This window comes from Perognathus longimembris, chromosome 8, assembly GCF_023159225.1.
Source record: "Perognathus longimembris pacificus isolate PPM17 chromosome 8, ASM2315922v1, whole genome shotgun sequence".
Taxonomy (NCBI): Eukaryota; Metazoa; Chordata; class Mammalia; order Rodentia; family Heteromyidae; genus Perognathus; species Perognathus longimembris.
This window is the reverse complement of record NC_063168.1, coordinates 46,470,871-46,494,525: the sequence shown is the minus strand read 5'-3', so window position 1 is coordinate 46,494,525 and position 23,655 is coordinate 46,470,871. Positions and strand designations below refer to the sequence as shown.

The following is a 23,655-nucleotide window of genomic DNA, read 5'->3' as shown; positions in this document are numbered from 1 at the left end:
TCTCTGGTTTCTGTTAACAATAAAATCTAAATGAAAGACAGAATCACCTCTGGAAGCCTCTGTAACCTCTGCCTGCCTCTATGGAATATTACAGATTTTAACTTCCCTAGCCACCTCCTCAAAGCAGTGAAATTCACCTATAGGCATTGAGATGAATCATTCACAGAATTACTTAAATCCATCTAAGAATGTCAGACTGTAACTGCTGAACACATTCTGACTGAGGTTCCAGAACATTTATGCCCCGTATTTGTTATAACATGTAGAGGCATCAGTAATATTTTCTCTTTTCTAAGTTTCTATTGTAAAGTTCTTAATCACGACAAAATTAAATAAGCTTTGTCCCTCTTTCCTCTTGTCCGAGTTTGCCGTGAGAGTCATCAGTGGTCCTATTCTCATAGATCAAAGGGATCTAAGGCTTTACAGATTCCAGAAATGTGGATGGCCATGAGCTAAAGCAATTGCTTCATGACACAGGCTGACTTTTCTCTTCCCTCTGTCCCTTTACCTAAGGTAGGCATGCATAGATATTTCATACAAATCTCCTGAACTGAAATGATTCTATGCATGCACAACCCACCTTCTTTGCATTATCTTATCTTCTAAAGGAGGCCATCCACAAAGCACTTTTTTCCTCAGTATCTCTGAGGTTTACAGGAGTTCTCTAGAATTGACAACTTAGCTGTGACCTCAGAAGGCCAGGTCTTTACACTAAAACAGGTTCAGTGTCCATGGAGATAATCTCCTCTTGTAATATCCACACAATCATCTCATTGTTGAAGTGAAGGAATGCAAAAAAAAAAAAAAACAGAATAAATGCTACAATAGGGTTGTCCATGGCTTAGCTAGCCCTCAGCTGAGGGCACCTTGGGATGCCTCAGGAAGGACAGTCCAATTACCACCATGGAGTCAGCTGACCAGCTTTACCAGGTCTGAGCTTTTCCTGTCCTCTTGGGGCTCCCTCACCATGGTTTTTTTTGGCTAACATCCCATTGACCTAAAAAATCTCAACTGAGAAAGCCCTTCCAGAGAGAAAGCCTCCTCTCTTCCCACCTTGTATTCTTGTGTCCTTCTTGTTTCCCAGGTCCAACACTACAGAGTGCCTAGTAAGAAATAGGCACCTTTCTAAGCATGTTGAATGCCTGTCATTTACTCCTCACAGGAGCTCAATGGAGCAGGGCCCCGTCAAGTAACTGTTTTACAGATCATTTTATTTTAGAAAACCTTAAAAGTCACTTGTTCCAAGTCACAGAGTGTGTGTCTGAGCCAGCTTCATTGGCCTACCTCATGCCCCTTGGCCTGGATCCCTTACCTAGGCTATTAGCCTCTTGAGGGCAGGGGCTAGACTTTACTCCGTCTTCAGTGCCTTCCCAGTAGTAGGTGCTCAGTAGATGTTAAATAATAAAAACTAAATTTAACCAATCACAAGTGCCAGATGGGATTTAAATGCCAAAGAACTGTCTTACAGAAGCACCCAAATGCAAAGGAGTATTTTCTTTTCAGCCAAAGGAAGATGATGTTTCAGAACTTCAGTGGCTTCAGAATTTTCTTCTAGCAGCATAGAGCTGTGGGATTTGGCAGGCTGCCATGGGGAAAGGACATTGTGTTTGCCAGGATCTTGGTGGCCATTAGAAGTCACTCCAGTGAAACCAAAGCTACATCTGACATTTTAAAAATAATTCAGGGAAACAGCAAGAAAATAGAAAAGAGCATTTTTTTAGGTGGTGCCTGAGAAGTGAAACTTCCTGTAACTACTAGCAGTAAGACTTGGAGTGTCCCAACCACAATAACTCAGGAGAGCTCCTGGGGTCGCCCTCCCCTGGGGTCTCCCCAAACTTGGGCTCATTTTCCAAATGATTTAATGGAGCACAGTGATGCCTCAGAGACTTCAGGTGCTTCTGGGTGGTTTTTTTTCCTCAGGCTTAAAGTCCCTGCAGCTGACTCACATGTGGGTTATTGCTTTCCACACAGCAGAATGAGCCCTGCTCTGGTTTAGATGTTATACAAAGTTTATCTGCTGGGCAGAGGGGAGTGTGTAGCCAGTCTGCTGCTGTGTTACTGGGCTGTCAGGGAAACAAGTATCACAAGCCCAGAAATTCACCACTGCTTCAGAGACTCTGGAAGGAGGTGCTGGGTGCTCCTCCATCTGCCTAGCCAGGAACAGAGTGAAGTGCCAAGCCTTTTCACCAGAATCTCCTGAGAAGTATGGCCAGCTCCTTGTCACCTGTCAGCATTAATGTGCAGACCCAGTGTTTCACAGGGAAAAAAAATCAACTTGTTTCTCTTTGACTGCTGGGCTGGATAATGATGTAAAAATGGCATTATCTCTAATAAAAAGTGATTTGCAGAGATCATTGACAGCCTCAGTAGCAGAGATTTGCCATTAGCAGGTGAGCCAGATAAAAGAAGCAGCTGGGCTGTATTAACCCCTCTGGTGGGGAGGGGTTTGTTGGATCTGGTGTGAATTGGAGGTGTGTGTAGGGATAGATTTTTAAAAGTTGGAATTTGGGCTCAGGAAGTATGTTCACTTCAAAGTATGAGTTATTCTTTAAGGCAATCTGCTGATCTTATTTCTTTTCCATTTTCACTACTGAGGCTTGAACCCAGGGTCTTGAGCAAGCACTCTTAACACTTGACACACACACACACACACACACACACACACATACTCATCTTTCTGTTTTCTTTAGATTTGTTTTTATCTCAAAATAAGCTGTCCATTAAAATTAAAAAAGCTCTCCGTAAGTAATACACACTGGTTTCAAACTCTTGATCATCCTGCTTCTATCTCCCAAGGAGCTGAGATTATAGGTTTACACTACTTTGCTTGATATTATTATTCATTGGTGTGCGTGTGTGTGTCAGTTCTGGGTCTTGAACTCAGGGCCTCACTTTGTCACTTGGCTTTTTCTACTCATGGCTAGTGTGCTACTGCTTTAGACACACCTTCACTTCTGCCTTTTAATGATTAATTGAAAGTAAGAGTCTTGGGGGCTTTTTTTTGGGGGGGGGGCTGGCTACCTTCAAAGTTTGAGTCTTAAATCTCAGCCTCCTAAGTAGCTAGGATTACAGGCATGTGCTACTAGCACCTAACTTGTTATTGGTGTTTAAAGATATTTGCTTTGGTTTGGTTTCATATTACTTTTATGTTTCTTAGTTTCTTCTTGGGGCTGAGGAGAGTCTTGTCCTATTTTCTTGCCTCCATGTAACATCACCAAAGGGGCAGAATCCTGGCCAGGACCTAGCATCCTCCCTGCTAGAAATCTGACTCCAAGAAGGGCACCCACACATGTGATGTAAAGGCTTTGGGCAATGGGTGGTGTTAGGCAATAGATTGTTCTGTTACATCAAGGCAGAAGAAGCCTCTCTGGCTTCTTAGGGGGAAAGTATAAGTGGGAAAGGGGAACTGCCCATGTCTGAGCAAGAACCCACTGGCAGCTGGCTCAAAGAATATAGCTATGACTGGACAGCAGGCACAAGCAGTCACTTCTGCAGGGAAAACAGCCTTAGGATACGAGGATCTGGGGACTGTGAGGAGTCATGGGGTATTAAGTAATGTGATAATGAGTGCAGCCACCATTATGCCTTGTTGTTGATCCACTTTCTGCTGGGAAGCAACAGAACATTAGAACTCTGAAATACCCATCCTAAAGCTGAGGACCCCAGGTGCTCTCATCTTCACTCCAATTGGCCACTGTATTTTTAAAAGAGCTAATGACACTGCTGTTATCAAGGTAAGTACTGTGACCCATAAATTTGCCATTTTGCCTGTGACCTCAGAGATCACCCTTAGATAAGAAATAACCAGGGGCTGGCACCCTGCAGTTAAGTGGCACAGATCAGTTCTCTTTGTGTTCAGGGCAGGGCTGAGGAGGAGAGATCAGGATAAGCTGGGTTGAATGACCAGAAGAACCTCTGTGGAGGTGGCAGGCCTGTAGTGGCTGTAAAGTGAGAAGGTTTGGAATGTCAGGAGAACATTTCAAGGGGCTGGGAGACTTCAAGGAGCTTGCTGAATTTGGCAGTTTGTAGGACAAGTAGGAAGCCACTTCCAGTTTAAAATGGTGGTGGACATTGTTTGGCAGAAAGGGTGGTGGGCTGGTGAGCCTGATTGGAATTTCATTTTTCTTGGGCAGGAGGTGAGCAGCAAGGGGAAGCACCTGAAAGAGTAGGGCTAACATCTTGGGGGTGGGGAACTCCACTGGAGGCTGACGAGGCATGCAGCTTGGGTAAAGTTTGTTTTTCACACATGGACAACACTGCGACTGGCTGTTCAGCAAGAATGCCTTACTGAGGTTGAGGTCTCTGTGGATATAGCCAAGCTCCAGCGTGAGGAACCCCAGAGGCTGCTACCATAGTTAGAGCTTCTAACAAAGGGATTCATTTTCCCTGGCTTTGGTGCCAAAAAAAGACATTCTCAAACTTTCTGTCCAGTGTGGCCAAACTATAGCCAGTCAAGGTAGTTCCTGCACTGCCCATCACTGGCACCATAGCCCCTGATTAATCATCTGCCTCTTCCTTAGCATCTTGTGGCTACTCAACAGTATATTTTCCCCACTCTGACTAATATACTGCCTTGGCCCACTCTGAGTTACTGTTCTCACCACTGATACCTGCCATTACCCCAGCAGGATCTTTGTCCTACCTCTCTTCTCTTGATTGTTTCCTTATATCCTACTCCATGAAATCTTCTTATCCAGCACAGAATTCTGCCAGTCTCCTCCAGCCTTGCAAACGCAAACTCTCATGGCACTAATTGTTAGCCATTACTCCAGGACTTCATTCTCACTTCTCTGCAAGCTCCCTGAAGTCGGGAAGAATTGCTCCACATGCCATTCTGTTGCTCATGGCCCCAGCACATGAAGACAGACTCATACTTGTGGAATGAGTGGAAGGAATAAGCTGTGATGGGAGGAAAACACAGCTCCATTTCCCAGATAGCTCTGTGCTATCATTTGAGAAGTGGGGGAAGACTTTGAGCATTTCCTGTGGGTTTTGATGATTTGTTTGCAAAAAAAAAAAAAATGGAGCAAAGCGTCCTCAGTGTTCATAAACATCTCACTTCTCAGAATTGGGAGAAAGCAAGGACTTGCGCCATGGCCCTGAATCAGCACACACACCCCAGACATATGACCATGTAAACAGGCTGCAAACCAGAATTCTTCCTATAGGGCATTTAGGAGGGACTCTTGACCAACTGGCTCTTTTGCTTTTTCTGGTCTACCTTTTGTCTTTTTTTTTTTTTTCCAATAGGGCAGGAAGAAGGGGTTACAGGATGGTCGCAGCACTTTGTTACTCCCATCCAATAACTTCCCAAGCTTTCCACCCTTGCTTTAGTTCTGCTTTTTGTTGTTGTTTTGTTTTTGTTAGTCATGGGGCTTGAACTCAGGGCCTGAGTGCTGTCCCTGAGCTTTTTCTTTTTGTCGTTGTTGTTGTTTGTTTGTTTTTCTTTTGCTCAAGGCTAGCACCTCTTTGAGTCACAGCTCCACTTCCCATTTTTAGGTGGTTAATTGGGGGATAATCTTGTGGCCTTTCTTGCCCAGGCTGGCTTCAAACCAAGATCCTCAGCTCTCAGCCTCCTGAGTAGCTAGGAGTACAGGTGTGAGCCACCAGCCAGCACCCTTTTTGCTTTGAAATACTTAAAATACTAGACACTAGAAGTTCTGGCTTCAATTTGGAATTAGTAGGCCAGGACTTAGTATGTTTTACCATGAACATGCGATCAAGCATCAGTCCTGATTAAAAAATGAAACAAATGTTATTTCCTTTCATATTAAAGTACTGAAATAAAGAAGAAAACCAAACTGTAAAATCATATTCTGTATTTGAGAACAGTTCTCTCTTCCTGCCAACTGTTGAGTCCAGTTAGGGCATTTTTCCCCCCCACTCAGAATGTCTGCTGACCCTGCCAGAGGACTCTCTGCCCCCTCCTTCCTGAATATACCCAGCATGGTCCCTGAGGCAGCCTGGCTCTGTTTTCTCATGACACAGTGATTATTTTTGGCATTGTACATATTTTCTCTAATGTTATTATTACCTCCCCATTCCCTTTGGCCTTTTGAGGAGCAATTGGGTTTTGGCAACTCTATGTAAATCAGAGGATTCATTTTGGCTCATGGTGTAGAAGGGTTTCTACTTTTGTACTTCCACAACATCCTACCCCCACCCTACAGGGAGAAGTGGTCCTCTACTCCTGCTCATGACAGAGCTTGCTTTCACGGGCTCTGTGCTCGCCATTCATCCCCTGCCGGCAGCGGACTTGGGGATATGACTATCCAGAGGTGACGCTGGGGGCTGCACCTCAAGGCTGGCATCTTAATGACTTGACTTGGCGGGCTTTAGAACAGCCCCATTCAGAGTGAGTTCACTCCCTGTGCAGTTGGCCCTGCTCAGCCTCTGTCGATAGAGTTCTCTTGTTCACACTGCAGGAGGAAATGGAGATTTCCAAGTGGGAAGCAGCCTTCCCAGTTCATTAACTCTTCCCTGAAAGGAAGAGGAGCTGCAGAGAGCAAAATAAACCTAAGCTGGCCCAGCTGCAGTTCCAGGAGCAAGTGGGGTCTAGAGCTAGGGCTGGGGCTGGAGGCCAAGACAGCTGGGATCACTTTCTCTTTTGTCCCTGAGATGGAAAACCCAAGAGTGAAGGGAACACTTGAAATGTTCTTACACCCATTAGCAGGTGTTTATCCAGTTGCCTGCTCAGGACCCTGTGAAGGATTCTCAGAAGTGGGAGATGGGGGCATCTGGGCACTTGTGGTCCATAAAGCAACAAGATATTTACACACATGCATGCATAACACACACACACACACACACACACACACACACACAGCCAACAAGATAGAGTGGCCTTTAATTAATTAGGCCCAGGAAGAGAAGTGCCATAGAAAAAGGAGGGTTTTTTTGGGGGGTGGGGGGAGTGCCTCTGGGGGAATTAGGGTATGAGTTGAGCCTGAAAGATGGATTCATTAAAAATAGGGAAAAAGAATGCTATCAAAGTAGGGCTTAATGAAGTCCTGTAAAGAAATGCACAAAGAAAATAGGGGTTGTCCTCTTGGAAGATCTGCTTTGTTAAATGTCAGCTGCCTCTGGATAAAGATGGCATCAAATCACACTAATACTGCCAGGTAACATCTCCATGATGTCCAGATCTCATGCATACAAGTGTGGGATCACAGACCAGCAAAATCATGCATCATCTGAGAGGTTGCTAGAAATATATAGATGCTCAGGCTCCATCACATGCCTCCAGAGAGAGTGACTTGAAACAGTATCCTTGGTGGTTTGTGGGAACAGCGAAGATCAAGAAGTGTTGGACTATGTGACCCCACTGTCAGAACCCAGATTTTATTCAGTGTTGATAAGTCACATACATACACACACACATAAACACAAACACATACACACACACACACACACACACATTCTCTCTCTCCTTCCCTCCCACTCTCTTTCTACCTCTTATCTTTTAATCTCTCTGTACCAACTACTCTTCTGAGATGGAGAATTCTTAATCTACTTAAACACTAGATTAATATTCTTAGGAAAGACCTAGAACAGATAATTTGCAAAATTCTATGTCTCTACTTTGTAGTACATCAAAAGAACTAAGGATGTGGGCCTTTCCCAGAAGACGGTATAATTTACTTGGGTGAAATAAAGGAGGGAGCAACACGGGGCTGACTGTGTCTTGTGTAATGTCTGAAGCCAGTCAGCACAGGTCATACCTTACTGGAGGAAACAGACGTCATGAGAGGAACACACCATAGACAGGCCAAGGTGATGAATAATGAATGTTCCAGAAGGCTGTGGGGAGGGAGGGCCAGAAGCAAGATCTGTGTCTTGTAAGGTTTTAGGGGACTGGCAACTGCTTTCCACTGTACCACAGAGTGCTTTCTGCCTGAGAATCCATTGTACATATCAGGCTCTCTCCTCTGTCTCTGTTCTCTGTCTCTGTCTCTGTCTGTCTGGGTTTTTTTTTCTCTCTCTCTCTTACTGCTGTGCAATTTCTTTGTCAGTTTTCTTAGCAAAAGGCAGAGTTGTAGAAACAGGCTAGCTGCACACACACAATGGCTTAAGCCAAACCACAGATTATGATGTTGGGTACTTGTGGGATCCAAAGCAAGAGGGGTAGCAGTGAGCAGAAGCCAGTCCTAAGGAAAAACCCTAGTTCCATCAGGTACCATCTTAGATGTGGGGAATACCTTATGCCCACAAGAAATGGCCCCAGAGAAATAGGGAGAATGAAATGCTTACCTGCAGGAGCCACTCCCCCCCCCCATATCTCCTCCTCTCCCTCTCCTTTTCCTTCTCTCTTTTCTTGCAGTGCAGGTGATTGAACCCAAGCACTGTGTGTGTTAGGCAAGCATTCTACCAGTGAACTACATCTCCCACCCTATCTCATCCCTTTCCCTCCTGTCCTGCTTCCTCTGTCTTTGTCTCAGACAACTTCAAGCAAGAGAAAATCCTCCATCCACGGCTGGCTTACCCCTTTCAGGATTGACCTAGGTCAAAATGTGGCTAGATTGTCCCTCTTTCCAGACCAAGATGGCATGCTTCCAAATTCTCTTCAAATTCAGTGTCCTTGGAAGGTTTACCCTCATATACACAACTCACTGAGGCCTTTGAGCCTGCAGGAGGACCTGCTGGTCGGCATTTGGAGGATCACCACCCAATGTGGAGTGCAGGGTCCAATGGTGCAGGTGTGAGTGCTGATTCCATCACTGAATGGGTAGTGGGCATGCACTAATATCCATCCATGGGGGACTGTGTCTTATGTCACATGGGATAAGGCCATACCCATCTCAGGAGACTTGTTTCAGGCAGAGGGATGAGAATTCTTTGTTAACCAGAAAAGATTACCAGTGGTGTTGGCTAGTCATGGCAGCAGCAGCAATAGCAGCATCTCAGCCTCTGTGGCTAATTAGTTCCTTAGCTGGCATCTCTACAGTTTTGGGGTCAGGCAGTAGAGGTCACCAGGGGCCACAGGGAGCAATGGACAGCCAGACAAAAGCCCCTGACACTGCTTATTTTCTTGCCCTTTTATGGGTTAAAATGCTACCCATAAAAAGATATTGCTGTACTGGATGTAGGGAATGAAAAGATGAAAAGAATGATACTTTTGCATAGAGGGAAGAGGCCCTGATAAGCCACAGCTTATGCAGCTTCTGAGGACTGGGTTAGAATCAAAGAGAACCTCCCATTTCAGTATAATTGGTCATCACTCTTCAGATACACTAGGCTAGCTATACAGAGGAAACCCAAGAGAGCCAGTATGAGCAAAGAAAGCAGATTGAGCCTAGATTCAGAGAGAATGTATACATTTGGTTTTCCTTCCCCCTGTTGCCTTCTTCTGCACCCTCTGCCAGGGCTCCTATAAACTTTCACCATAACGCTGCTATGGGGAACTTCCTAGAAACTGAGTATAGACCCGCGTGCGTGTGCGTGTGCGTGTGTGTGCGCGCGCGCATGTGTGTGTGTGTGTGTGTGTGTACCACAATTTGAACTCAGGGACTCATCTCTTGCTTGGCTTCTTCTACCTGAAGTGGCTTGATCCTCAGATTTCAGCCTCTTGAGTAGCTAGGATTATAGACATGAGCCACTAGTTCCCAATTCATGTCATTTTTTATTATAAAAAAGAAATTAGAAAGTAATATATCTGATGCAAAGGTGGCATCAGATTGTTATTTACAACAGCTAAAAATTGGAAGCCAGATCTGAACAGGGCTGGTTAAATATATAGTGATCTATGCACATATGTTTTTGCTGTCTGCTAGGAACATTTTGGAAAAAACAATTTTAATAATGTGGTGTGTTTAAAATTTTTTAAAAAGCAAAGTACAAATCCATAAGACTTTTGAGATCTCTTTTCTTTAAACCTTTCTGAATTTGTAAAGTTGCCTGTCCCAAATATGTACAGTATTACACTTATCTCTACCAACACATTTTTTAAGAAAAAGATCTGTTATATGCTATGAAAAAGGACTGGGAATATTTGTCAAACAGAACTAATGATTAGCAGACATTTTATCTATAGGGTAGTCCTGTCCATTGCCCAGTCATCTTCTTACATCCGCATTCTGCTACAATAGCTTCTAGGGAGCAGAGATAGGATTCCTCAACCTTTCTACAAGTTTCCTTATGTTCCCCTCTTCTGCCTCCTTCTCAATTAGGTTATAGGTGTACCATTAGTTAAGGTTAATGAGCCATGGGCAGAAATGATATTTGTAAGTCCAGGCCCAAGACACTCAGCACTAGAATGTTCCTCCAATCTTTTCTTCCTGTACCAAGGAGAACTCACAGAGCAACCCAATTGTTCCAGGTTGTAGCTGGAATAGTAGTTACCAGATGAGAGTCTCCTCAACTTGGATTTCTGAGTGACTATGTAGAACAGTACCTTTTCCATCTCTTCCCACCAGCTCTCTATGAACATGTAATGTGAATAGTATTAAATATTTGCATGTGACAAAAGAAAGAAAAAAGATCTGTTAGGAAAGGCTGAGTTATGAGATATATAATGAAGGTATTTTTCCAATTGAGCTGCATGTCTAGCACTGATTATCAATGGCTCTCCATTCATGTGTCTTCATCAGACTTCATGAGTTTTGTTCCACATCCCATCTTGTCTCATTCCCTTTCTAAGCTTAGCCTCCTTTGTCTCTAAAATGGAAATGATGATAGCTGTTCCTTCTTATAAAGTATAACATGTAGCACAAATGCAGAGTGGTTTGTTCACTGATATGTTAAATAGAGTGTCCACTGTATTGTTCTGTTCAGACTGTTAGAACAAAATAGTGTAAGCTGAGGACTAGACACTGGGCAGACAAAATCAAGGCACTAGCACAATGTCTGATGAAGGCCCTATTCCTAACTCCTAGAATGGCCCCTTATTTGTTACCACAGTATGGAAAGGGATCTTTCATGGGCTTCTTTAGGGGACATCAATCCCATTAATGAGGGCTACACACACCCTCAGGGACACTGACCCTCAGAGGGAAAGGGGTGGTTAGTTTTAGAAGTAGACCTGGGTTTTCGACCTGTGAGTTTGGCATGAGCATAGAATTTCCCCACCAACCAGCAGAATCAACCAAGTTGCTCTAGTTAGCTCCCGTTCTTCACCCCAAGCATCTGAAATCCATTCTACTCCCGGGCACTTAACTTTACAGGGCAATAGGCATGTGGTTTGGGTATCCTGATGGCCGTAGGTATTTAGGCATGTGAATTCTTACCATTCTAAAGTCAAGAGTGTTTAGCTAATTAGCCTTAAGCTAATTCAATCACATGTCCAAGGCCACACCTCCAAAAGCAATCATGCTGAAGGTGAGGCTTTCAACACAAGCATTTGAAGGGGGGATATTAAAATTTAGACTAAAGGGCTAGCTAGGGCTTGGGTTGGTGAAGCAAAGCACAAGACAGTTTGTCACAGCTACTCCTGTCCATGCACAGCTTTCCAGCTGGGCTAGCAACTCCATATGTCCTTAGATGACGTAAGGAGCTGGGTATCTGGAGCCCCAGATGGACTGCTTGGTAATTGAATCTGTTGCTCTCTTCTCCAAGGCTGCCTGCAGCAGAGGAGACCAGCAGATAAGCATCTCCAGTCAGCCCCAAGCAGAAATGACCATTAGAGGGCCAAACTGGGTGAGCCTCAGACATTACTGTCAGCTCTGAATGCAGTCCAGGCCCTCTGCTTCAGGGACACTGACCCTCAGAGCCGGTCAGGCAGCTGGGGGCTGAACCCCGAGGAGAGGAATTGCCTGTGAGACACTTTCCAGGACTTTTTCTACAGGGAAGGGATGGGTGAAAACATCTGCCCCTACTTTGGCCCTTCCAACCCTCATGTCTTCCCTCCTCTTAGTCCCTTCCCTAAGGTTGTTGGATGTCTTACTCTGTGTTTTTAGTTCTCTGTTTCAGAGCAGAGACCATGCCTCTCACAAAAGGTGTGTCTATTTGAGCTTATTGATGTCTTTTTTTGCCCTTTTCCTGGTCTGTTTGACCTTCCTCATTTCTCCTGAATTTGATAATTTATTATTTTCCATTTCAACTGTCTATGACATTTGATACCTTTTCCTCACTATAAAATAGATGCCTCTGACTAACCACTATTGCCTTTAGACAAACATCAAAATGTTTCCAAAAAGTTGGCCACAGAAACTCTACCTTCATAAAAAATATCTTTATCACCCTTTGGAATTACATGTAGAAAAGTTCTTTTGAGTTGCCTTGTCTTTTTTTGAGTGCTCTAAGTGATGGCAAAATGTTATCTCTTAAGGGCATGTTTTATTCTTTGTGAAAACTACAAGCTTTCCAGTCTAGTCTAGTGACTACAGAGTGACTAAACTAGAGATCATTTAGGGTTGAAAATGATACATACAAGATGAAGTGTTGAGACTGATTTTCTTTTGTGGCTCTTAAATTAATTCCACTTAGAGTAGCAGCCACCTCCCTAGAATAAAATTACAATCTTTTCTGGAAGTGACTGCTGTAAAGGGAACTGACTTCAGATTTCTATTTTCTTATTTTCACCCCCCTCATGCTATAGCCATGTGTCTACTGAAGTTATGGCCTCATCATCCTCTAGATATATACCTGTTTGGCGTATGATGGTATCTCCAAATTCGCTGGACACAGTGCATGGTAGAGGGAAAGGGGTGGTTAGTTTTAGAAGTAGACCTGGGTTTTCGACCTGTGAGTTTGGCATGAGCATAGAATTTCCCCACCAACCAGCAGAATCAACCAAGTTGCTCTAGTTAGCTCCCGTTCTTCACCCCAAGCATCTGAAATCCATTCTACTCCCGGGCACTTAACCTTACAGGGCAATAGGCATGTGGTTTGGGTATCCTGATGGCCATAGGTATTTAGGCATGTGAATTCTTACCATTCTAAAGTCAAGAGCCTTTAGCTAATTAAGAAACTAACTTCCATAATGCAGTTAGTGACATTTAGGGACCGATGTTGTTTTTCAGGCGATTTTTACCTGGAAGTCAGAAACCAGTATCATCTTGACCAATAGTAAGTCACTGTGTATTAATGACTTCAGCAGGGACCCATTGCCACACTTACAGCAGTGACCCAAAAGTCACATGTGGTCTGAGCAAAGAAGTTTTCCTGGTTGCCTTAGAGCATAAACAACACTTCATATCCCCAGGTTCTACATTCTTTGGCTCAGCCAACTGCTGATTAAAAATGCTTGGAGAAAAATATTGTCTATATTGGACACATCAGACTTCGTTATTCCCTAAGCAATATGGTATAACAAATGTTTACATAGCACTCATATTGTGTTAGACATCATACGTGATCCAAAGGTGATTTAAAGTGTATGAGATGTTGTGTACAAATATTATACTATGTTATGATAAAGGACTTGTGGATTTGAATATCCACAGGAGGTCCTGGAACTAATTCTTCACTAATATCAAGGGACTAACTGTACTTAATGTTTCTGGACAGTCACTTTTGTTTTGTTTTGGTGGTACTAGAGTTTGAACTCAGACCCTCATGGTTGCTGCCCTGTCATTTGAATAACTCCCAGACCTTTTTGCTCTAGTATTTCAGGTAGGGTCTTGCATTTTTTTTCTCTAGGCTGACCTTGGACAGTCAGCCTCCTACCTTTACTCCTGGCATAACTGGGATTACAGATAAGAAATACCACTCCAGGAGTGTTTGTTGAGATGCAGTCTTGTAGGTTTTTAGGCCATTGTTGGCCTCAAACTGCAGTTCTCCTAACACCCCACCCCGACTTGGGATTAAAGATATGAGACACACCATGGACCTTGTCCTAGTTTTATCTCTGTGTGCGCGCGTGCTCAAGCTGAACTCAGAGCCTGGGCACTGTCCCTAAGCTTTTTTTGATCAAGGCTACTGCTCTACCCCTTGAGACACATCTCTATTTCCATGTTTTTGGTGTTATTTTTTTTTTAGATTAGAGACTCTTGGACTTTCCTTCTCCAGATAGCTTCCAACTTCAATCCTCAGCTCTTAGCCTCTTGAGTAACTAGGATTACAGAGTGCATGAACCACCGGCACCTGGCCCTTGCTTTATCTTTTGACCAGCTACTTGATCTTGAAGTGGTTGCATTCTGTATTATGGGTCAAATGTTTCAGAGTCATGTGGATTTCCAACTTGGGGAGAACAGGTATAAATTTTTGCACATATAACGAACAAACAAAATCCTCAGATCAAAAACTTCTTATTCTCCAACTGCGGTATGATTAGATATACTGCTGCGGGGTTGTTTTATGGATCACTGTGAAATCACATCTGATAACACCCAGCTCTACAGCAATGAGGAGGGGGCTGCATTAGCTAAGTCCCTCAACACTGCTCCTCCTCCTCACACCCCAGGTGAACTCCGATATTGCTTCCTAATCCTACTCCTAAGGTTCTAGGTTATTACTAATGTGAAGGAGTGCTTATTTAAAGGAAGAACCCCACTCCAAGGAATTTGTATCACTCTTTTATAAATCTTAAGCCTCTTCTTCTTTTCCTAGTATGGACAAACAGCCAATTTGTGAGACAGTCTCTAACACAGCACTCAGCCTCGCTGCCAATGGCAAAGCCTCTGATTTGCGATCCAGAAGAACTAAGTTTGAGACATCTTCATTAGCAACTGATTTAAGCTCTACAGATCTTCATATTCTCCCCTATGAAATAAAGATACTAGCTCCTATCTTTTAGGATGGTTGTGTGAATGAAATAACAGAGGTGTAAAAAATGTGCTCTTCAAGCTGCTAAGGTATTATAAGGGTGTTGCTATTTATCCTCCTGAAATTCTGCTCCCCTAGGTAGATCCCTGTCCATGTTTGTGACCATTTGGGGTTTTTTTTAACCCCCTTTATTGTGCATTGTCTGTGCTCATTCCTGTGGCTAGAGGAGGCAGCTTGCAGGCTCCCTCACAAGACTGCATGCTCCTTGAGAGCGAGGGCTTGGTGCCTCATCCACTCTCTGGTAGTCATGGGGCCAACTCTGAACTCAGAAAATACTTCTGGGTGTGCAAGAAGACACAGTAAACCACAACCACCTGAAGGCCATATATTTCTTCCCTTATACCATGTGCTGTGCAGGGCCATCCTGTGGGAGCAGAATATCCAAGAAGGATAGGAGGAGGGGTTTGGAGTACAATTTTTCTTAGCCTTTTATGAGTTAGAAATATTGTAGGATTAAGTATCATTTTAGGAGAAGCCAAAGAATCCTACTAATACACAAAGTTTGGGATTATCACTTTATAAAGAAAAAAATGAAAGTGAATCTATTAAGTTGGTTCTAGGATCCATCTAGGAAATATCAAGAAGGGCAGGTACGTTAGGAAATGAAACACTTGATTGGCCAAAGATGTAGCACCACTGATACAAAGTGCTGGGCAGGATTGGCCTGCTGGACACATTTTCCATTCCCAAGACAGTCTATCTGGTGATAAGAAACAAGTGTATGGCCAGAGTCTGAATGTGACATGACTAAGGTGTAGGTTAGCCAGAAAATGGTTTTTATTATGTTTTCCAAGATGGCTTTCATCTAAGAACTTTCTAGTACTTCCACACTCATTCGTTTGTCCCATAAGACATGAGATTGTGCCCATTTTACAGGCAAGGATTTCAGAGCCTAAGGAATATACTTCCTTCTCCCAAATCTGAACAATGTATTAGAACCCCACCTTACCTAATTTCCACCCCCCACACACACACTTGAAATCAGTAGTGTATATGCATTGGTTGGGCTTAGGGAAGTCTTACCTGCGCCTTGTTAATTATTCTTGCTCTTCGGTGTTGCTAATTAAATGATTGCAGTGTCCAGTGTGACAGGTTTTTGTTTGTTTTTCTAAGACTCAACATTAGACAGACATCTCTGGGCTGTGTCAAGGTTAGCTAAATAATCTAATTGAAATTATACTAAGTCCTAGAGTGCAACTATAAGACCTGAGTAGCTAAATGGGGGGTTTAACTTTTAATCAAGGGGCTGATGATGAAAGTCCTGTCTTCCTTTTTCTAAATGGTAAAATGTTATGTCTTTCTTGCCAAAGTCACTGTCTCCTTCAGTTATGCAGAGGGAAGGGAGGTGGAGGGTCCTGGTCTCTAGGCTAGTAATCAGTAATTAGCTCATTGCCCTAGGCAAGTTAGCTAATTCATTGGATCTCTGAAATGAGGGCACTGGCTAGTCCTACCTTGTCCTCTTCATATGGTTGTAAGGATGGAATTACACAGGGTTCCCTGTGTAAAGTTACTTAGAACTTGTAAGAGTCTGCTTACTGGTTTTAAGCCCTCCAAAGGGTTAGGTGCCTCTAAAGGGTTAGGTGTGATCTTGGGCAAATGACATGGGAATGCCTGGGCCTCAGTTTTCACAGTTGTCAATTGTGCAAGCAATACCTACCATGCTATGTGGGTAAGAACATGATAACAGGATTCTTGATGTAGTGCCAGATGCACAAGTAGGTGTCAATAAATGTTTATATGATGGAATGAACATGGCAGAACTGAGATGGCTAATGCAGCTGTCAAGTAGAGCACTGGCCCCAGACAGCCTTTTCTCTACCTGATTCTTCTTCTGCCTTAGGGGTTTTTCTTCTCAAAGTCAGGGCAAAGACAAGGGGAAGGTTTGTGCTATAGATGTTGCTATTAATGTCACCGTCTGTATAGCTTAGGATCTCTGCCCTAAGATGACTTCTCTCAATGCCACCGCTATGCCTAGATTAAGTGATGATGCTGTTGTTTGGTTGGTGCTAGACAATGGGACCTAATAATTCTTCTATGGCTCTCATATTGAAACCTGTGGTATGTCCAGTGGTTAGTGGTTCTTTCCCCTTCCACCTTCCTTCCCTGCATCAGAATGCCAACAATTTTTGTATCCCCCATCCCCTCAACCAGAGGTCAAGGTGAAGATGAGAATTCAAGGGACTAATGTACAAGCTGCCCTTAAAGTCTAGTCACAAAAGTAAAACCAGCCCTCAAAACAGGTTCTGAAATGGTGAAAATGATTGGGGTACAAGAGTGGGAGCCTTGAGTGAATGGAAATCTGGGAGAGGGAAGGAAACAAAGCTTAAAGAACATAGAATCAGGAGACAGAAGAAAAAAAATGACTCATTTCACAATTTCTCTGAAGGTTCTTCCTGACCGTCACCAGCTGTTGGACAATTCTTCTCGCAGTCTGAATTATATACGATGTGTAATCCATGCAGAGAGCTGGACGTTCTGTCTTTGAAAATGAAGTATGTTGTAAAGTCAAAACAGTGCTTCTGCCCCAAATCTTGAGGTGGTTGCAAGGCGTGTCAGCATTCCGTGAATCCCAAAATACTGATTTTCTGTTGAGATAACAGGCTGTAAAGCCAAACAAAAGGAGAAGTAGACCTTGGTTCTGGCAGTCTCTGAAAGCAGGATAGAGTGAGCGAGCTGAAGCTGGTTGCATTAAGGCCTTGAGACCCACAAATTGCACTGGCGACTTTCTACAAAAATACAAAACAAACTTCTTTATTCAGACAAGCAATGTAGGTTATTTATGGAAACATTAAGAAATATATAATCACTAGGGGAAATTTCTCCCCTAGCCCTTACTACTGCGCAATTGCTAAGTCTTAAATTAGAGTCAGGACAGTATTTGATGGCCAAGTGCCTGGATTCTGTGGCCCATCTGGCCCAGGGCAAAAGTCCACTTACCTGTCTATTGGCCAGTAGCCATAGTGACTTACATAACTACTGTGATGAGACTGTTCTGCCACCTGTAAATTAGGGATGGTGATAGTGATGTTTCTGAGGATAGTTTTTCAGATCAAAACAAACAGTATTACTTAAAATAATACCTAGTATATATATATATATATGCTTACTATAAGAATAATTGTTCATTTGGAGATTATTTTTTGTTTTGGTTTTGGTTTTTTGCTAGTCCTGGGGCTTGAACTCAGGGTCTGGGCACTGTCCCTAAGCTTCTTTTGCTCAAAGCTAGCACTCTACCACTTGAGCCACAGTGCTACTTCTGGCTTTTTCTGTTTATGTGGTACTGAAGAATTGAACCCAGGGCTTCATGCATGCTAGGCAAGCACTCTACCACTAAACCACATTCCCAACCCGCTCATTTGGAGGTTTTTTTTTTTTAGATAATATTTTTTTTATGTTTCTAGACCTTCTTCATCATGTATAGGAAGTATTATATATAATCCATGATTTTCTACAAAAATAGGATTTTCTTGTCCTGTTTAGCAACGTTTTTACTCTCATGATCATCTTTTCATGGACAGATATTTTGTGACTACTAGCTAATACTGATTGCTTACAGCTGGGATGGGCCTGTTGCTACAGATTTTACATAAATGATCACATTTAGTGCTCATATAATTCTGTGAGGTGGGTACTCCTATTATCATTTTTACAAAGGAAGAACCTACGGCCAAGCAGTTTAAATAATGTAAGTTTACAGAGCTAGCAATTACAATTCTAATACCCTGAATTTATTTTCTTGCGGGAGAACTTCATATAGGCCTTATAACAAGACTCAGTATTTATTTAGCACTCCTCAAAAAAAAAAAAGCAGGTTTTAGAATGTCTCATAGTTTTTCTATCCTACAATGAAGAGGAAAATGGACATGAGACAGGCAATTAACCCTCAGCAGGACCGCACTTTGGGACTGTAGCCTGAAGCATATGTGAGTAATTGTCCTTAGGATGTAGTGGTGTTTTCAGTCGCTACTATGGAAACCACTTTCTGATTTAGAAAAAAATAGATTCTAAGATCCAGTATTGGGCTTAATTTTTTTTCAGTCCATCTTATGCACAAAAAGTCAGGCTTGAAGTAGGCTTTCCTCTTGTTCTCTAGGGCCTCTGACGGAGCCACCTGACCCAGTGATCATAGCTTCTTCCCCTTTCTGTTTCTGGACATTGACCCTTGCCCCAGATAACTTAGGACCAGGTCCCAGGCATTACCAGTTAACTAACCAGCATATCTTGTCTGGCTTTTTTTGCTACAGGAAGCCCTATACTGGATATCATAGAATGCCAGATAGGAAGGCCACTGAGAAAACACACACCAAAGCAGAGCCAACAACCTAAAGCAGGTTGTGCATGGCTTCAGTGACTGGTGTGAACCCAGATCAGTTCAGTTTGGGGGTTTATAGCCATAACTTGACCAGAAGTGTGATAGGATGACAGTAACCCATAGAGACTAACCCCTGTCGCTCTATTTAGGAGCAGCTCAGAGAGGAGGAAGGAGAAGTCTCGAGATGCTGCCAGGTGCCGTCGCAGCAAGGAGACTGAGGTTTTCTGTGAGTTGGCCCATGAGCTACCCCTGCCTCACAGCGTGAGTTCCCATCTGGACAAGGCCTCCATCATGCGCCTGGCTATCAGCTTTCTGCGAACACACAAGCTCTTGTCCTCAGGTAAGATTGTAAGTCCCCAAAGGTGGCATGGGATTCTTATTCACATGTCCCTACACGTGGGTCCTTGTGGTGCCAGAGATATGAGACCTTCTTCCCAGACACCCCACTCTGCAAACATCCATTCACAGGAAGGCTATCAGCAGTGCTTCCTGTAAAACAGTGATGGCCACTGTAGCAACAGCCTTTACAATGAGTATGGCAGGAAGGAGGAGAGCAAGTATAGGCAAAGTGAATACTGGGAAGCAAAAAGGTGGTTAGACCCTTACTCCACACTAGAATCTATAGGAAGTGGAGTTGTTTCAATTCTTGTTTTCCAGCTAGCTCCCATCTTGTTCCTCTTTCTAGCTAGTTAAGCCAGGCAGATCATTTGGTCTCTCTGATCCTCAGTGTCCTCACCTGCATGATGAGGTTAGACCTGATGACTGCACAGGGTCTGTGAAAATTGCCTGAGGCAATGACTTAGATATGCTGCTCATTCCCATTGGGGAGCGTTTGGCAGATGAGAGCATAGAGCATCGCCGCTCCCCAGTGAACCCAGTGCATTCTCTCCCTTCCTGGGATCTCTGCAATCTGCAGTCCATAAAAATGTTCATTTCTCATAAAATTACATTCCTGAAAAAAATTTTCCTGTTAGTGCTAGCCAGGAAGAAGAGGCCTGAGAAGTTGTCCAGTTTCAGGTCTTGTCTAAATTATAGACAGTCTTGTCTAAATTGTCAGTTCTGTAAGGAAACTGAGCAGTGTAGCCACCAGCCTGGCACTGCAGATGGGCATGTCTGAGGGCATGAGTGAATGGGAGACCCACATAGGGAAGGGACCATTGCAGTTCATTTTCAGTTTTACTGAGGAAGCCTGATGGACAATTCTGCCATCCTGTTGTAAAGTAGCTATTCTGGGAAAGAAACCCTGAACAGAGGGAGTCCAGTGTGAGACAGGGAGGCCAGACTCGCCTGTTCTATTCTGGGTCCTGAGCACAGGAAGGATATAAGAAAAAGACCTTCAGAGGAGAGGATGGCCTCTTGGGCCTAACTGTCTGGAGCCTGCACTGCAAGCCAAATGGGCTGAATATGCTCTCAGACAAGAGCAGCAAGGGCATAGATGCTGTGCAGACATGACAGAGCAGTGACAGACTCATAGTCACAGATGCTCTGGAAAGAGGGAACTACAGCTGAAATTCTACAAGGCTGGGGTTTCTGACTAAAAGAAAGGCTTCTGGAGACTCTGTTCTAGGGCCTCTCAGTACCTCTTTCTTTAAAAGAGGTCTGTCTTCTTGGAAAGCTGAGAAAGACAGATGGGGATGTTCAGGATTCTGCAAACCTGGCTGGGCAAAGCTTTTGACAAGAGTTGTGGGTTGAGGGGAGGCAACCAATCTCAAAACCATGTTCTCAGGGAAGGGGGCAGGGCGGGCTGAGCAGGGCTGACCATGAATAGGGGTGGGAATGAAGTCCTCCTGCATTCAGAGATTGTTCCTGTCTCTCCACTTGGTATGAGGTCTTCTTAACCATGCTTAACCCCTTGCAAACCTGGTCCACATCCTCAGTGGTTCTGAGGATTGCTTCGGGCCTGAGTTGACAGCTGATGTGATCAATCCCTCAGTGTACTCGATGTACCCATAGAGACAGGATTGCAGTGAGACAGGACCAGAGCAACCTCCATGGGCTGTTACCCATCCCACCCCAACTCAAGAGGTGTTGAATGTTATAAATACAGACTGCCTCCTCTCGGGCCATGCCCAGCCCCAAACCTACCAGAACCCTCAGTATTTTAGCCGTAGGCCTCTCTGTCCCAAGGAAAGAAATGTAAGAAAATGCTAAAAGTTTCAACCTTGGGCCATCTGGTCCTTGTGTCCTTGAAGGAAAAGTTCTCATAAAATGAGCATAGCCTGGGGAGGAATAGATGGTTTATCTGCCCTCCCTTTTCCCTACCTCCTCTTGCAGCCTGCTGCCAGACATTCTCTGGACCATTTGTCACATCTGTTTTTCAGAAATTGTATTTTTCTTTATAAATCATACTTTGCTTATTACCTTACAGAATAATGAAAAGGAGCACAGGATTTATGGGTAGATAGCCCTGCATTAGAGTTTCCCTGTGGCTGTTTTCTCTTTTTGCAACTTTGTATGCATTTCTTTCCCTTGTTTGAACCTCTGTTCCCTCATCTGCACAAAGAGAATAATGATACTTACCTTCAGTGTGGCTAGAGGGTCAAGATGATATGAAAGAAGAGTGCCTGCCTCGGATACACGAGGCCCTAGGTTCGATTCCCCAGCACCACATATACAGAAAAAAACGGCCAGAAGCGGCGCTGTGGCTCAAGTAGCAGAGTGCTAGCCTTGAGCGGGAAGAAGCCAGGGACAGTGCTCAGGCCCTGAGTCCAAGGCCCAGGACTGGCCAAAAAAAAAAAAATTAAAAAAAAAAGATGATATGAAAGAAAAAATGATTATGAAACACATTGATTTATAAGAAGAATAGGCTTCTGAAGAAGAGGTGTGAGAGAAACTTGGGGGAAAACCTGTCGTCTCAGCATTTAGGGTAGAGGCAGGAGAACTGGAAGTTTGAGGCCGTCCTGGCCTACATAACATTGGGGATATGCCTGAATAGTAGAGCACTTGCCTAGCATGTACAAGCCCCTGCGTTCAATCCCTACCAAAAACAAAAACAAAACAAGCCCCCCACACACACATTTTCCAAGTCAAAACAAATCAGAAATTCACTAAGCATTTCTGACAAGGTGAGCAAGCCCCAGTTAGGCTCATTTTTATAATAGGAAATAGCTAGTTGCATACCTCAGAGTTCAAAAGGCTAAAAAATACCAGGTTTGGCTTTAGAAAAGTTTCTTCTTTACTTAGAAACACACTTCCCTTTGATTTTCACAGTAGGCTGTTGTGTGTGGGAATGTTGGAGAGGAAACTTCAGCGTTGAGAAATTCAGGCTGTGGGTTGGGGCCACCGATTGAGATTCCTATCACAGGAAGCAAACCGAAACAATAGCTTTATGATATTTGCTTCCACACTGGGCTGAGGACAGAACAACTATGACAGGAACATCAGTGGAAATACCACTTAATTATCTTAAGTCCTCTTTCAAGACAAGCTCTACAGGCTGTTATGCTTCTGCATTCTGAGAGCATTAAGCACTGGTGAACATGCAAAATGTGCTTTTCATTCTAAAATTACTTTGAGACATTCCCACATTCATACCAGGTAAAAATCAAGTTCATTTTATCTAGAGTTAGAGAGCAATGTGAAGCAATGTTTCTAGGGAGAAATGGCAGGTTTCTTTTTTGATTCACAGCATTTGCTTAGTCTTCCCTAAGGAGATTAAAATTCCTGATCTCTAGACTACCAAGGAAAAAACATTCAACTGTTGAGACTGTGAGCTGTATGCCTGCAACCTACGCCTATAAAACTAGCTACTCAGGTGGCTGAAGTCTGAGGATCACAGTTTGAAGCCAGTCCTGGCAGGAAAGTCTCTGAGCTGCTATTTCCAATTAGCCGCCAAAAAGCTGGCAGTAAAAGTGGACCTCACTGTATTTTTTATTCTTGTAAGTTAGATATTACTTTGCCTTTTGAAAACTTATTACTCAAAAGTGGTTTAACTTCAATTATTCAAACAATGGCTGTTGCTTACAAAATTGAATATAATTTGACTGTAATTTACTAACTTGCCTTATAAAACTATCACTTTCTCATCATCATCAAAAAAATAAAAAGGTGCACCTCAAGTGGTAGAATTCTAGCCTTGAGCAAAAGAGCTACAAGATAATACCAAGGCTTTGAGTAGTGTGTATTCTCTCTCTCTCTCTCTCTCTCTCTCTCTCTCTCTCTCTCTCTCCCTCTCCCTCATATACTCACAAAGTGTGGCAAGGAAGTTTAAAGCATTCACCATGACTTTTCCAAGCAGAAAAAGTGGCACAAGGAGAGCAAAACTGTGGCAGCAGATAATGATGTCTGGTGCCTTCTTCTGTCCCACTTTCAGAATTGTTTTCCCTGGCTTTCACTCCAGCTTCTTTACTGTCCCACCCCTTTGCCCCACCCACACTCCAGATCAAGGCCTTTTTCTGTCCTGTTGGGAAAGAAGCCAATAATCTGATTCATGCCAGGATGTTAATGGCTAAGAGTAGCTAATGTGTAATCTCATCCAGAAATACTGACCTTGTTCAGGTATTTGTTGAAGCCAATTCATCTTCTAAAGAATAAGACACAGGATGAGAAGATGTGTAAAGAATGAGACTGTTCATCTCCAATGGTGGGCTTCTGGGGCTTTCCAGAATCCCAGGAAGATCTGTGATTATACAGTTTTCTGCCAG

At 43.5% G+C, this 23,655-nt stretch overlaps 1 protein-coding gene across 1 annotated transcript in view; it reads left to right on the top strand.

Moving 5' to 3' along the window:
- Window positions 1-23,655, top strand: part of Epas1 (endothelial PAS domain protein 1) — a 91,644-nt gene that overhangs the window by 31,342 nt on the left and 36,647 nt on the right. The window contains 1 exon segment of the mRNA XM_048352996.1: window positions 19,162-19,352. Within this exon segment, the coding sequence (XP_048208953.1) occupies window positions 19,162-19,352 (191 nt within the window).